The 16,797-nt window shown below is 43.0% G+C and overlaps 1 protein-coding gene across 1 annotated transcript in view; it reads right to left on the bottom strand.

Moving 5' to 3' along the window:
* LOC147698101 (arylsulfatase H-like) overlaps positions 1-16,797 on the bottom strand; it is a 433,996-nt gene that overhangs the window by 1,019 nt on the left and 416,180 nt on the right. The window contains exon 9 of the mRNA XM_086934776.1: positions 15,792-15,913. Within this exon, the coding sequence (XP_086790902.1) occupies positions 15,792-15,913 (122 nt within the window). The remainder of the gene's footprint in view (positions 1-15,791; positions 15,914-16,797) is intronic.

Here is a 16,797-nt window from a genome sequence, read left to right as displayed (position 1 = left end):
CGACAGTTTGGGATGTCAACTGATTGAAGCAAGTCTCAAGAAAGGTCAACATTCTCTCTACAAATTTTACTGAGGGTGAGCTGTCAACTCACTGTCATTTGCAACCAAGTCTGCACTCAAAAGATGAACTGATGTGGGCCAATAGCCTGGCAGACATAGTGGAAACATAGAGGGAGCCACACAATAGCAGGGATGTAATTTCACTGTCTCTTGGTTATCTGTGCACATTGTAAATTGTGGTGTACAGTGTGGAATTACAGGCTGGTCACACATATTTACCATAGTTATTTCATGTTTTGGCTTTATCTGAAGAGGCAGGGCAGATTTGTTCACATTCATTAATTAAATTCATTAATATGGCTCTTGCCTTTACACTAGATGATACTATATAGCTGTAAATCGCTATTTGTTGCTATAGGTGGGTGAGCGGAGGGAGGCCGGGCTTAGGCCTAAGGTCTGGTTCTGGCTTGACTCTGGTGTCCTGGTGGAGGGCGAGCCATAAATACGGCAGGTACTGTCTTTACTATCTCTTTTAATTCGTTTTGTAAGGAATAAAATATTAGCAGAATTCAACACACAGTACATTCATGTATATAGTAAACAATGCACATGGTTCACATTTAATTAAATGCAGAGAAAAGTATGTCTTGTATACTGCAGCCAGTTGAATTTTGCCTGGCCATATGGAAGAGCTCTCTCTGTGGCACCTTCTATGACCTATAGTCTTGATATTATAGTGTGCTACCTCTACTGTGGTTAAAGGAATCCTTTATTTTCCTATAGACCTCTATATGAGGTTTATTGGAAACTTCTTCTGTGCTAAGCAAGGACGACCAGTCATATTAACTGGTAATGGACTTCATGGCTTTCTCGTAGTAACACTAATACTATGGTGGACATCACTCATGCATTTTGTAGACATGGCTCAATACAGCTTTAGCAAATCTTCCAGAGATGATAAACACATGAAAAGTTGATCCCTTAAAAGCTGAGTCTCACCTCGGGTGAGCTGGGACGTTTCTCTGAAATTTGAGGCAGATTATTCCTAAACCAGGTCATTTTTGTATCCTTTTTTCACACATGTTTGGATTTCTAAAGCTGCAAAAGGTAGCATAATTTTTTTGGGGGGGAATAATAGGAAAATGTGTTTTTGTTTCTAACATGGCATTAACAAAAGGATTGCTGTGTTCAGATCCCCTGTTTTCAAGAACAAAGTTTTAAAGCAATCATTTTTTCCAGAACAGTTTTTGCAATTTTCTGACTGGGGGTTAAAATGTCTTATATTTTTGGATTCCACCTACTTGAGGTGTTTGTGGGAAGAGATGAGAAACCAATGGGTGAACTCGAAAAACTGAACATTTCTGAAAAGTAGGCAACATTCAAAACTCAGGAACACATCATTGTTGTGGATCACTCATGGTTTCTTCGAAGACACTAAGGAGCATATTTATGAGGGGGTTTGTGACGCGTTTTCCCCACCCAACAGGGTACATGCATGACAAAATCCCCAAATGTGGTTTATGAAGTGACGCAAGGCCACTTTGTGTGGCCCTGAGTGACTTCATAAATCTGGAGTAAAGCAACTCACCAGAAATCGCTGCTCTGCATTACTCTGACCTTGGGAAAACATTCCTTGGGTGTTGTGTTGGTATTCTCACACAACTCCCATGGATTATGATACATTCCCAGATTTATGACTAAGGGGCAAAGGCTATAAAATATGCCAGATCAAGATCAGTATCTGGTCTCTGGCTCCCATCAGTCACCACTCGGAACCACCCTTCATCATTTGGGGCTCCGAGGACCAACACTGTACCAGATCTTGGTATATTAACAGAAAGAGGTGATCTTCCTGTTAGTCAGTAAGTGTTGGTGTTATGGTTGAGACCATATGTGTTGGTAAAGTAACTGACAGGGTTGGAAAAAGGTGTAGTGTGCAGTGCAAGAAAAAACCAGGAGAAATGTAAGGGTGAATAAAATTGGTTTAAGGAGCAAAAATTAATTTAATGAGGTATAACTCCTAGCACCAATATTAAAAAATAGCTCAGACAGGGTGAATTTATAACCTGTCTAGTGGTGTAACGTGGTCGACATGTTTCAGCAAAACTGGCCACTAGCCTTGCTTTCTTCAGGACCTAATTAAATACAGCTACTGCAAACAAAGAAACCCAACGTGATAGATAAGTAAACAGTAAAATGTAGTGTAGGAACGACACAGATAAGTCACCTGAACCTCCAGGTTGTGTCTGTTCCAGATCTCTTCATACACTCAGCGGTGGGCTGATTAGTAAGAAGTATACACCTCACCCCGCCTGGCTGCGGCTCAGGACTGGTGAAGCACCGCTCTGTCCGTCGGTACTTCCTAGCGGCATCTGTGCCGTCTGGGGCACAGATGACGCTAGGAAGTCGACACGTGTTTCATTAGAAAAACAGTGATCTCTAAATCTTCAGGGCTGTGTGGAAAATTCCAAGCTCAGTGTAGTCCCACAGCCGGTGATAATTCCAACCCGGTGGGGTAAAAGTGCATCAGAGGAGCAAATAACTAATCGCCATAAAATTACCGTGAGCTGTATAGGGCCACAGATGGCAGGAAATGTGAAAACGGTGAAAATTCCAAACCGAATCACGGGTGCTCACTTGTATTGATCGGGAAAAAGCTACAGCAATCTAACAAGTATTGTGCTCAATAGTCTATAACACCAGTACGATCAGACCGCAGGACACGTCAATGTAAATGGCGTAGGTCCTAACATGAGGGTGTATGTCCAAATGGTACAGCAATAGCGAGGCGAGACACTGGTAGTGTCGGCCAATTTGCAAAGTACGCGGAGATCGTATCCTGGTGGCTCCACCTGAATCAAGTCCATGGATTGAGGTGGAGCCGCCAGGATACGATCTCCGCGTACTTTGCAAATTGGCAGACACACTACCCGTGTATACAGCTCACAGCAATTTTATGGCAATTAGTTATTTGCTCCTCTGATGCACTTATACCCCACCGGGTTGGAATTATCAGCGGCTGTGGGACTACACTGAGCTTGGTATTTTCCACACAGCCCTGAAGATTCGGAGATCACTGTTTCTCTGGTGAAAAACGTGTCGGCTGGCTTAGTTGTGTAGAACTATCAATTAAAAGAAAAACAAGATACCATTGTTGGATTTGCACTCATTTTGTTGTCCTTCTACTAACTGCATTGTCTATTTTAGGTTGTGTGTGTGCTCGGGACTGTCTCCATATTTCATGTGATAGGGTTTCCCTATCCGAATCAAGGGGTTACTGGGGTTTCCCCTTCCCAGGTTGCACCACACTGTATTAGTCTATCGTTGAAACACTTACGTTAATAAGCTGAGCGCCACTACTTCCTGGACACGAAAATCCACGTTTCTTTGGCACTAACCCATGAAATCCTACCAAGCTCAGACATTTTTAAAAACATTACACCCAGAATAGTGCTGAGTGGTGTGGATTACAGTCATCCCACTATTTTTTTCTTACTTTGAATTCCTGCAAATGTCAACATGTGGATACAATCATGGAACTTTCTCACATTTCTGTGAGGGAAAGTTCTGCAGTTCATGGGAATTGACAAAAGTCTTACCAAACTGCATTCTCATGTCTCTTGATAAAACAGTACCCAACTTGTATGGATAGGCCTACTACCTTTGAGAGGAAAGGGCACAAAATGCGTGAAAACATCAAGTTGTTCCTTTTTTTTATCTAGAAGTGAATTAAATATTGCTATAATGTGCACAATGTGATGTAGAAGTGTTACCATAAAGTGACATGCTTAAAGGGGTTGTCATAACTGCAGAATATTCTGGTTTAACAAATGTATTAATTTTCATAAGCAACATTTATTCTTGGATGTCATGAACTTCCTATGTTACTGTGGAAGTGGATAACTAATATATTTGGGCCCATAGACAGGAGGCACCCAGGGAAATTTACCAATCATAGACATTTATAAAAACTAGATATCTGGGGGAGTTCTGGGTGGTGTGGCATGCATGGATTCCACAATTTTTTCTTACTCCAAATGCCTACAAATATCAAAATGTGGTTAAAATCATGGAACCTTCTCACATTTCTGTGAGGGATAGTTCTGCAGTTCATGGGAATTGACAAAAGTCCTACCAAACTGCATTCTCACATGTCTCTTGATAAAATGGTACCTAGCCTGTATGGGTAGGCCTACTAACTTTGACAGGAAAGGCCATAAAATGTACTGTGGAAACATCAAGTTGTTCCATTCTTTTAGAAGTGAATTTAATATAGGCCTGGGCAGTAAATTCCATTCCGCTCGTGGAATTTGGGTAATTTCGGATTCTGCTGAGAACCCAGAATTGCCGAAAACTCTGCGATCCGCAGCTTCGCAGAATTTTTTGCTTGTTTTCGCTTTCAAGATGCTTGTTCTGAAGATATTTCTCCCCTAGCATGAAAAAAGCGTTTGTGAACAGGAAAAAAACATCGCAAACGGGTGGAACAATCAATTCTGCGTGTTTGCATAACTTTTGCGTGCTCGCAGGGATTTTTTACCGTTTCGCAGAGTTTCCCGTAGCGTGACTAGGCAAATTCAGCCCACCCCTGGTTTAATATTGCTGAAATGTGCACAATGTGATGTATAAGCGTTACCATAAAGTGACGTGCTTAGAGTTGTTGTCATAACTGCAGAAGATTCTGGTTTAACAAATGTATTATTTTCATAGGCACCATTTATTCTTGAATGTCATGAATTTCCTATGTTCTTATGGAAGTGGATAACTGCATTGTTTGGTCCCAGAGACAGGAGGCACACAGGGAAATTTACCAATCTTAGACATTTATGAAAACTAGATATCTGAGAGAGTTCTGGGTGGTGTGGTTTGCAGGGATTCCACTATTTTTTCTTCTCCAGAACACCCTGCAAACGTTAAAAAAAATTTAATCACAGAAATGTATTATATTCTGTGAGGGAAAATTATGGGGATCAACCAAGTCCTAGCATTCACTATTTACACATTTGTCCCAATAAAGATGACATGCCACTTTTGTGGGCCTATCACCTGCAAAAGAAAAGGCTTCAAATTGCAATGTAGAAACATCAAGCTTTTTCCATTGAGTTTTAATCTTTCTATAGGTGTTGGTATCTGAGGTATTTGGTATTACGTTGAATACAAATAACTTGCGCATTTTAAACAATAATGCTTAATTCCCCTTAGAAAGAATGGATTACCTAACAGTGATGTTGCCTTTTAGTAAGTAGTTCATTGTTCTTGCAGTGAAACTAGTAGAGATATAGATGGTCGATTGGTGTTTGAGGACTAGGGGAACCATGTCAGATGTTTCCAGAATGTACATAGGCAAGACTGTCTGTAGCTAACATTGTGTTCAAAGGTTTAAACTGCATGTATTTTTTTGGGAATGGAAGACCTGAACCTGCTTGCAGAGAAAGTCTGCCACCCTACTGATCCATGAAGAACAGAGCCTAATACCATGTTTTTGACATGTTTCCTTGACCTTTGTAATAGTGCGTGTTCCTAGGTTGTTTTCACCGTCAGACTCTTTGGACACTTTTCCCAGTCCCATGACAGTTGTGGCTACTGCTGCTACTGTTATCCCTCTCTGCCTCTCTTTCCCACTTGATTTGATTGATTACTACTGCAACTGTGTACTGACCCACTTGGATTTATGGTGACTCAGCTGAGTCTGATGATTTATTCTTTATAGGAAGTTCTGCTACTCTAGTTTGACTTTGAAACTTTATGCTTCTTTGGCTTCACTCTTTTCCTTGAGTTTGAACTCTTCATGGGTTTTTGGAAATCTAAAGCTCTGATTCTGATCTATAGAATAGATAATTAATTCCTTCATGGAACACGCTTAGTGCATTTATAATTTGATGCTTTATTCTAACCATTTGTCTTTGACAATATTTTTGTAAACCTATTTGATTTATGTACTAACTGAAATAAAAACAAAACTAAATAAAATACAAATCTCTTACTGAGAAATAAAGCTTTTAAACTATATTACAACTCTTATAATTGACTAGGCTTAAACTATTAATAAAATTAAGTTTGATGTCTGTTTTGTTCCTTGACTTCTAATACAACATTCCAAGGTTCATCGCTGTGTAGAAGAAGAAGGAGGATCTAGTGCCGGAAACAGGGCTTAACTAAGACAAATAGTAAATTTTTGTTGTAACCATTGATTTCAGGGCCCAGTTTGTTCTTTTAAGTCCAACCACTCAAGTGTGCAGCAGTAGAGACTGGCATGGGCTGGGACTGGCGGGGGAGCAGGGGATTGATTTAAAAAAATAAAATAAAAAAAGTACCACCTTGCCGCTCTCCCACTCTCTACCACGTCGTCTTAGTCTCTTCTCTCCAAGCCGGTACAGGAAGCAGCCAGGCTCCCTCCCCTATGCCAATCACAATGCTGCAAAGAAGCATTGTGATTGGTCTGAGCACCATGGATCGACGCTCAGCCAGGGATTAGGGGCCTGGGCATGTCCTCCACAACAGGCAGGAATGCATCCTGCATGGAGAATATGTGAAGTGCGCATGATTATTTGACCGGCCCGAGAGGGCCCGCCAGCCAGTCATGTGCATTTAGGAGTGGGAAAACCACTTCTCCTCTGCTCTGAGAGCAGAGAAGCCTCGCCCACCCTGCAAAGCTGCGCAGCAGGCACAAATTAAATGATAATAACCTTGAGTTCTTATCATTGTATTTGTTTTTTTCTTTCACTGCTTTGCAGCAGTGGGGCGCCCCCTCCTCTGACTTTTAGCAAGAGAAGTATGAGAACATGCAGTTGTAAGATTGCAGCCTTTGACTGGAAAAGCTCAAGATTTCTATCACATAGATATGGAATAATTTGTTTTTAACCCATACTTTCATAGCTGCCACATTTTCCGTAAGTGTATGTGTGATATTTCCATTTCTTCAGGCTGTCGATATGTGACAATTTCCAGCCACATCTGTAACACTTTGTGTACACTTTGTCGTGCATGAAAGAAGCAGCTATGATCATGTAATCAGGCAGAGTTCATATATTTTGTGCAAGGGTACTGTCTGAAAAGTGCCTGAAAACTGCTATGATACTCGTAATAGAAATTTGCATGCTCTGTCACTAACCTACCTCCGTTTATAAGTGGATCATCCTAAAATCTTGTACGACAATCTTTTGTTTTGAAAAATGTAACCCCATAGTTATCCTGTAATGAGAACAGCCATCCATGGCCAGAAAGTCACAAGAAACCTGGTATTATGAAGATGAACAGTGTAGACGTTCCTGTGAATGGGCAGCATTTGCTTTCAAGAAAGTGTGGAAGAAAGTTGCTCTTGCACAGAAGATGCAACACAATAATAAGCATGTAATTTCGGGCACCTGTAAGAACCGTTTTAGATAGGAGGCAAATATTGCCTCAGTGATAAAATACTCTCCAATAACTTCATATGTATGTATAGGTACTGTTTTTACCAATTAAAAAAAGTAACATAATTCAGTCATTCCTTTGGTGGAGAACACATACCTGAAACTTAGCATACTATGACCATTCTGACATTTAGTTAAAAAAAACATGATTATGGACCAGTGTAAATGTACCTGTGGACTTCATCTGAGGATTACTAACTTTAACTTTCATGGAAGTGGACTGGCTCTTTTTGTAGAGGGGATACCTGTAGGTCCTTGGGACTCCAGTACTCCCTTTTAGGTGTGTTCTCAGGGGCTGAATTGACTGGACCCCAATTTTATGTGGTGCAGGGTCAGTAGGCCCCCCATGAGGGAGGGCATATGGTTAAATGCTTAAAGCAGCACTGGGGGAAGACAGACTGTTGGGGCATGAGGGGTCAGGGCTACAGACACAGTAGGCCTACCCCAACTCATTCTCTAAAAATGCTCAACATTTAAAACACTGCATGTTGTAAACATGTTTCATTGCCTGTATGTCTTTGGGGCACATTCATCAGGGCTTCGAGGTCGGCGATCACCTCTCTCGACGTCTAATGCATTGTCTCGACCTGGCTGAGACAACGGGTGATGGCCATTGGATAGCGATGAACCTATAAGCAACGGTTATGCTGTTTTTTGAGGCGTTAAAGTGCAAGGGATACACACCCCCTGACTTTGTGGGAGTGGGTACGCGGGCCTGTGGCTTCCACTTGGCACTCGTTATTCAAGGTTAGATGTCCAGGGAGGTGATTGCTGGCCTCGAAGCCCTGACAAATTTTCCGCAAAGACATACAGGCAATGAAACATGATGGCCTTCCTTAAAACAGTTTACAGCATTCAATGTTTTTAATGTTGAGCAAGGTCACACTTCGGATTAAAAAGTGTGTAATTATATACGTGAGTTCTAGCTCAATTTTATTGCTATTTGAGACATCTTTTGTCGTGTTTTTCACTGGGTCTTCTTTTCTTTTTCGCTTTCTCCAGTGATATGTTTATCACCTCTTACACCTCTTGACAATTTTTTACTGGACACAAATTTATTTTCAGTATGAGAAAGTCTCCGATGATGATAAGAATGTGGGCAAGCTGGTGAAAACCTGCAAGTAGCTCCTCTGGTTGTGCACACATGAGGTGCTTTCTCATTTTTCCACACATTTTTGTTTGTGGTACACATACACTTAATTGTTGAGAGTATGTCGTTTTGCTTGTGATCTGACCTATATTCCCCCCCCCCTTCCCCCTCCTCTTTTTTATAAAAAACTATGAGAAAGATGGGCACAGAGGACTGGATTAGACTGTATAACTGATGTAGCAGTGGTTGGGTTGAGTTAGAAACCCCCTATACCAGTCACACCAAGAATAAATGGGTGTTGCCCGATGTTACCAGATCTTTGTTGTTTGAATATATACCTGTCACACCAATAGTAACCTCATAAATACAAAGCAATGGGAGATCAATCAATTCTTGATAACCTGGACTGCAGGTGCAAAAGTGCCACTTTTGCCTGCCTAAACTTCAAACTCTTTAATAAGGGCCGGAGGTGTTGTTTTCCTGGCACTGAGAACAATTTACACAATAAAACATAATAAGAGTATCCTATGAAGATCTAATATTGCAGCCACAGGAGTCTCTTTGGGATAAGGAAATAAATCTAGCTGCTGAAGATCAAAGGTGTTGAAGTTGATTTAATCTGCAGCGTGTATTTAAAAATCTATATTGGGTGCTGGAGAGTGCAAAAGGGTATGGTTCCATGCCCGGCAAAGACTTTAGCATTACATAAGCCCTCACTGTAGGTTTACTGAGCGCATTATTTTAACGCTGGGCAGTGACGAATTTATGATGTAACTCTTTTATGATGTTAAGATCCCCAGGGCATAAAGTGTGATGTGCAAAAAAAAGGTCTGGCCTTCCTATAACCTGTGCGAATTCCTTAATATAAGGCTACCAGGGGATTTTTGTGCCCTGTTCCAGGGCTAGACAATCCTCTAAAATCAAGCAGTTTAAACCCTTATCTTTGTGTGTCCAAATCTTTATCTAGCAAAGTAATGGTTTAATTGCCACTTTGTGTACCAGGTAATCGTCCACTAGCTCTTTGTGCACTGACCAAGCTGATGTAAAATGGGATACAGGCAGGAACCACCCGAAAACTGGTTTTCCACCACCTGTAAACAATGACAAGGGATGTACCCCCACACCACACTGCCATATAAAACTTCCGAGATGGCCTTGGATTTTCACAGTTTTAAAATGACCTCCGGTGCCATAAGACTGGTCTGCTGATTTATTCAACCTACTGCGCTATTCATCTAAGAGGGCTCTCCACTGAGAGCGGTCATCGAATAACACTCATAGGTTGGGAAAAGCTGAGCTCTTGGCCAGAATATGATGGTCAGCTTTAAAACTTTTCTTGCAAGGCCCCCATCGACCAGAACTAGTACATATGACTTAGTAAAATTAACGGGCAGGTCCAGCCTGTCCATAAAAGAGATAAAGCCATCTATTAAAATATGCAGGCCCAGGGCTGTACGGGCCATAAGCACTGTATCATTGGTGTAGACTAAAACTGGCAAGGCTCTTCTCCCCACTCTAGGAGAATCCAACTGAAGAGCCAAAAGGCCGCCTCAAGACCATTAATATAAACAGAACATAAGAATGGGGATAAAATGCAGCCTTGGCGAATCCCTTGTACCATTAAAATGATTTGTGAGTGTCCCCTCATGTGTTTATCTCGCTGCTGCAGTCGTCTGGGCATGGAGTGAAATAAGTAGCTGGACGATAGAATGGTCCACTCCCAGAGAAGGTAAAATGCCCCATAGCTTAGTCTAGTTGACTCGGTCGAACGCAGGTGTAAGGTCAATAATGGCTAAATACAGAACACCTATATCAGGGTGTATTTGGCAGTCAAAAGATAAAGATTGAGGCATTAATCTGTTGTTGACATGCCTTCACTGTAACTAAATTGGAAGTCCGATATAATCTGGCTGTCTATGGCCCACTCAAAGTCTGGATAAAAGAACCCGACCCAAGACCTTTACTACAGCGTCAATAAGGGAGATCGGGCGAAATGATTGCGGATTGCCCTTATCCCCTTTTTGTAGATTGGGATAATTATTGCAGTGGACCAGGAGGGCAATATCCCCGTTAAGGCTACCTCGTTTAGGACTTGGGTTAAAAGGGGGCCCAGACCTCAATGATATCACAAAACAGAACTGTGAGTATTCCATCAGGACATGGAGGCGTATTTAGCGATAGCAGCTCTATACTTCAATGTACCTCATCCAGCAAGAATCTGACAGGAATTATAGCTGGCCAAGGAAGTATATCTACCCTTGTCTCTTCCACAGAGATTACGGAATAAACTTTTTCAAAATGGAAAACCTACTGCTCTGAGGTAGTATGATGGCACATGGACGGCCTAGCTGATTCTGCAAAGCAGGGGCTGTTAATGATCTTCAAGAATTGGGCCTAGTCCCTCAACTCCCCTGCTTTCTCTAGGTCCTCCCACACCCGTTTTTGTAACTGGTGTATGCGTAGTTTCACCGACCCTTTGTAAAAATGCTGGCACTGAGTCACTCTATCTTTCACCCAGGGCTCCTGCTTCCAGGCTGCCTTTAACCTCCTCAATGTTTGTGAGCAATTGCGGTCAAACCACAATTGGGGAGCCTGGACATGCCTCACTGACTGTGTCGTTAAGGAACCTGAGACCACCTGGTCCATGGAGGTAAAAGAACTTAAAATGTCCTCACTTGAGAAATAGGGGTCAAAACAAAGGGCTATCCAAAGCTGTTAGGAGGAGAAAAGGCTATGATTATAGGCTTTGGCATCTATGGTTGACCAACATAGATGGCTACCCAGATCCGTAGGGATTAGAGGTGCCTGGCAATTACAGGGGGCCAATTTATGGGTGCCCTCCCCCCTCAGTTTAATTGTCAGGGGATTATGGTCGCTAAATGACTTGTGTTCTATGGTGAAGAGGCCCTTACCCTCGCCCAAGGAGGCAAACACAAAAATAAAGTCTATGACGTGACAGATCCCCTACCTTTATAGGACGGGGGAATATGTGAGATATGTCCCTTGTGCCAGTGGTCCAGGGTGTGTACAAGGTTATGAGTAAATAAGAGATTTTTTAACTCATCCCCTTCCATGGTGTGCTTCATGTGCAGGGCCTCTATGAGTGGACAGGGCTGTGCGATAGAAGAGGTCTTTAAGAAAGACGAACACAAGTGACAATTGAAATCCCCTACTAAAATAAGACTCATATGCTCAAGACCCTCACCCTTTAGGGAGTCTAGGCAATATATAGGTCAATAACGTTGGACAACCAGCCCCTTCTTTCTTCATATTATAGAAGTTGATTATGCCAAGTGGGGGTCTCTCACTATACACAATTTTATGCCCTGGAACACCAAGGAATCCCACTTAAAGGTCTGCAACTCCTTGCATAATTCTAACTCCACAAATATTATAAGAACGCCCATTCACTCTTCCCATGGTGGAATCTTGTGCTGGGCAAAAAAAGTCTAATACCCTTCCCCAAAACATTATTTTGTTTCTCCCACGTCTCCTGTAGTTCTATAATTTGATATGATCTAATATATGAAAGCCATCTGTCATCGGAAAACTTGGCAGACAAAACCTGCCACGTTCCAGGAGACGAGATTAAGTTCACTTTAGGAGTTGTGTTTAGTGCCTCCTAAATGAGCTAAAGGGGGGAAGGCGTAAAAGGCCTTACCTGATCATCAAAATTGACTTTGGGGAGGATCTCGGGAGGGGAACTAATAATATTCTGGTCAACAATAAAATCGATGGAGCACTAACTGTTTCTGGATTCTGACACAAGGGGCCTTTTCGATAGGGGGACTAAGAATTTGTTGCCTCCGATTCACAGAGTCAATCCAGCTCATTCAGCTCCTCTAACGGGCCATAAAAGTTTCTAAGTTACACCTGCCACCCCAAACCTCCTTCAGTAAACATGCCCCTCATACAAAATTCCTCACCCTGGTTACGCAGTGGGGGTCTATCAAAAAGCAGAACGGTAGTAATTTTATGCATTTGCCTGCGAGGAATGATTTAGATGCCCCAAAGACGATTTTCTGTGCTATCTCTGGGTAACATGTAGAGATGATGATACAATCTCCATTAAACATTTTCCTTGTCTTTCTTATCCAAGCCACCCTCCTCACCATCAAAATATCATGATAATCCCATTCTGAAAACCCAGAATACTGCGCTAGCCAATTCGAGGATTTATTGATGAATTGGGTGGTAGTTTCCTCTTTGTGCGCAGGTAGGGCTGGGACCCCCAGCAGGACCACTGTGTAAGGAGCGCATGCTGGGGGAAGGTCAATTACTGGGAGCTGAATAACCTTGGGGGATTGCACCCCAAGGTGGTTGGCATCTGCCCTATCTAAGGCCAGAGAAACATGCGTGGTAGAGGATGAACCCCTTCCCTCAAAACAAGATCTACTGGGCCGTTTAGTTGCATGTTAGACTGAAACGCCCTTTTAGTACATTGACATATGTGATACCACTACTATTCCAGTGATTACCAGTGTATATAGTGTCAGGTAAATAGGGGTACAACGATGGATGGTTGGAATGGGGTTTAGCAAAAGAAGTTAAAACCATATCCAAATTACATGCAAGTCCCTAGATGCCATCTCCAGCTTGTCCAGTCTGGTCAGGATTGGTGATAAAAGGTCAATAAGAGTCTCCTTAATTCTCTGTAGTGCCGGGGCTAGCTAATTCAACAATTCCTCCATGTTAGGACCTAATCCAACACTCGCCTGTTCCTTCTGTGTGACTGTAGCAGATTCGTTTGGAGCTGGAGGGCTCGCCACATTAGCAGTAAGAATAAACTGAGGAGGGGCAGGTGCTGATCCTGGGGCTGTGGGCTCGCAGAAAGAAGGATTACCTACTTCTGGATCAAAGACAAAGGGAATGACCCTGGACACAGGGCGGCCATAGGGGCGTTAGATACAGGTGATGGAGCCAATGTGAAACACAGCCCGAGCTTCCTAAATCAAAAGGATGCTGACATTTGGCCCAGTCTATCTCCTTATTGATATCTCCCACTGCCTTTGTCAAAAATATATCAATGGTGAGGTGCAGCTGCCCTAACCTAAACGGGTCCTGGGTTGTGCCTTCCTTTTCCCCATGTCACTATGTCAAACAGGATCCGAGGCAAGGAGTCCCACTGACCATGGCTAAAGACAGACAGGGGGGAAACGTTGATTCACTTGGCTCGTCTAGAGCGCAAGAACACCAGAGCCCAAGATATCTCACCCAACAAAGTGAATTCTTAATGATGGCCCCCCCAACCAGCTTCTATCCTTCAATTTGGCCATATTAGTAGAAGCTGTAACGGAATCCAAACAGTGACGGGTGAACACAGGCAAGGCAGCTCTTGACTAGACACACTCTGCAAGGGATGTTGGGATGTTATAGGTACTTCCACAGATTATCAGTTGTCAATGCCCCCCATAATTGAGAGACAATGACAGCTGTGAGACAGTCCAGATGGCACTGGGACAGGCAATTCCACCAGGACTGAAGACATGCAGGTACTGCAGACATCAAAAGGAGCCCCTATAGGCCACTCACCCGCTCCAGAAGCTCCGCAATTCCAACTTTAGAAGAAAGAGGTATAGCCCAGCCTCATCCGGTCTATGATGGGCTAAGATGGGCCTGTCTTGGCTCGGTTTTCACCCGGGCCGAGCCTGAACACGGCCTTGCATGTTCCACACTGGGATGCCTGAGCAGATTATATGGCTCTATGTAACAGACCCAGGGGCAGGGCAGGAAAACAATTGGCACATTGGATGCTGAATATTGATGGATTAAAAAGTGTTGTTTTCTAATGAGAGTTCTGAGTCTCAACCCTACACTACCTCCTGAGTAAGCCTTGGACTGTTCTTCTTCGCAGCCAGCACTAAAAGTGCTTTCTTTGGTTAAAATAATTGGGCAGGAGCATGATACCAGAGGTAGATGACCCCAATAATCACAATTAGCGCCTAGTTACACCTGATTGTCCTGGGAATCTCTCCTTCAAACCAGTACACACAATCCTACATGCACTGCCATGGAGGTGCATTGTGATTGCCTTCTGTCCCAGACTAAACCAACGCTTTTACTGTTGCCCGTGCTGTGGCACTGCAAGTTACACAGCTGCCAGTGGAGGTTGCCAAAAATGAGAAAACTCCCCACCTCTCACAGACTAACACTCACACACTACTCTAAGCACTAATTCCCCTCAAATACAGGCGGTTTTGCACTACCAACAGCACTTCCACTCACTACCAAATGTTCTCTCACATATCCTCACAGACTGTTAGTCATAGACTGCTGATCACACCTCCACTCCTCATACTAGCAGTCTGACAACACCTGCCAGCAGTCTCACACTCCTCAAATTGAGCAATTACACTACTTGGAGCAATCTCACACTCCTCACAGATTAGCAACCACATACTACAGACAGCCCTCCCACACCCTTCACTGGCTCGCAGTCATAAACTGCTGTAAGAGTTCTCGCACCTCTCACATATCTGTAGCCATACACTACTGTAAGTATTTTTGCACCCCTTACAAACTAGCAGATAAGCAAACATTCCTGGCTGATAACTGGAAGTAATTCACCATTAACTGAGGATTTGTGTGGTGGTGTAGGTGAACTAGTGAATAAAATCAAGAATGAGTCAGTAGGTAGATGAATTGATATAGGAGTGGGAAGATGAGGTACTGAGTGCATGTGTGATAAGCTACTGACTATTTGGATGAATGAATGTGTGACTGCATGGATAGAATCATCCAATCACTTTATAAGTCAACCCTTTTGTCTTTGCCAATGCATATTTTGTTCATGTAGTTTGGTGGAGGGCTGTGTATGAAATGTGTGGATATTCTTTTGTCATTTAATCACACTTTGTTTCCTGAACTTATTTTTAGAAAATGTTTCTTAATCGGTGCCGGGTATGTTTAATATGCTGTTTTTATACTTTGCAAGTTACTTTATTTGAACATATTGAACTCAGTTGACGAAAGTGTCTCGTGGAAGATAACTATGCATGAAGGATTGCCCTTTAAAATCAATAAAGAGGCAACATTGGAGATAGCGTGACCTCAAACCAGGGCAGAATTCCTGGCTTCCATATTGGCTCTTTGGTGCAAGCTGAACCCCTGGCCCATCTATGCCCGTTGTTATAACCAGAGCAAATTTAGATTGTGTAACCCTAAAAGACATCCACTAAGAACTCATAACCACACATGCATATAAGATACAGCTCAAATGGATTGTATTATTACTCCCTTCAACCCATTTTAGACAATGAAAATGGTGTCAGTGTATTATTAATTTTACTCACTTTCTGCTTGGTACCAGCGCACTGCATGCAGAAACAGTCCGCAGTAGTGAAACATGAAGGTGTGCTCCGAGTGTTTCATCCTTCCCTGGAGTAGGGGCATCAAGTTCCGGCCATCAATTATTCTGATGCAATGGAGAGAACAGAAGTCCTTAAAGGCAAAAATCATTAAAACAAAGTACACTTCACCTCAAGAGTTTTTTGTGGTACATCTACACATGAAGATTTAAATGCTGCATTACAGCTCAAATGGACTGAAGTACTAAGAGCTAGGCCTCAGCTAGTGGTCACAAATGGAGCACTAACTTTTCGTGTCCTGTATCTGATTTTTTCAGGTGACCTATGCAGTAATCGATTGCATCGCTAAATCCCCCGGGGCGGGCGCTGAAGAACGACCTGCCTAAAAATATTCATGAGGGGGCAACGGCCTGTAAAGAACTCCAGACCTTACCCCCTGTACTTACATCCCAAAAGGCAAACCTTTTATTTCAGCGGCTTGTGTTCCTTCAAGGAACTGGTGCTCCCTAAAAAACAAGTTTCCCATTGGCGAATACATCGGGGGCTTGCAGGAAGGGCCGGACTGGCTGTAGCAGGCAACAGGCATATACCCGGAGGGCCGCCATGGTGAGGGCCAGTTTTAGTCCCCTTGGGGGGCGTTTTTGTTGCAGGCGGCTTTCAAAATCGCCCCCTGTAACAAAATCGGCTGATACTGGCCCTTGCAAACAGATTGGTCGCATCCTACTCCTCCCCCCCGCAAAGGAGGGCTGCTGAGCAGCTTGCCAGGGCCGGTTTCGGTTCCCAGTCCGGCCCTGCTTGCAGGCAGTAATCCTCTGTACATCAGCTGAACATCTCGAGGTCGCAAGACCCAGTTCAATATTGGGAAGGTGCCTTAACAGCTTCCCCTTTACGAATCCGTTACTGAAAGCTTTGAGATGCTGGTTACTGACCAAGGTTTGCACCTGTGAGTGTAGTCACAAAGCATTGATACATACCATTGCAACTTGCAATT

This window comes from Lissotriton vulgaris, chromosome 8, assembly GCF_964263255.1.
Source record: "Lissotriton vulgaris chromosome 8, aLisVul1.2, whole genome shotgun sequence".
NCBI classification, from domain to species: domain Eukaryota; kingdom Metazoa; phylum Chordata; class Amphibia; order Caudata; family Salamandridae; genus Lissotriton; species Lissotriton vulgaris.
This window is presented reverse-complemented; position numbering and strand designations above follow the sequence as displayed.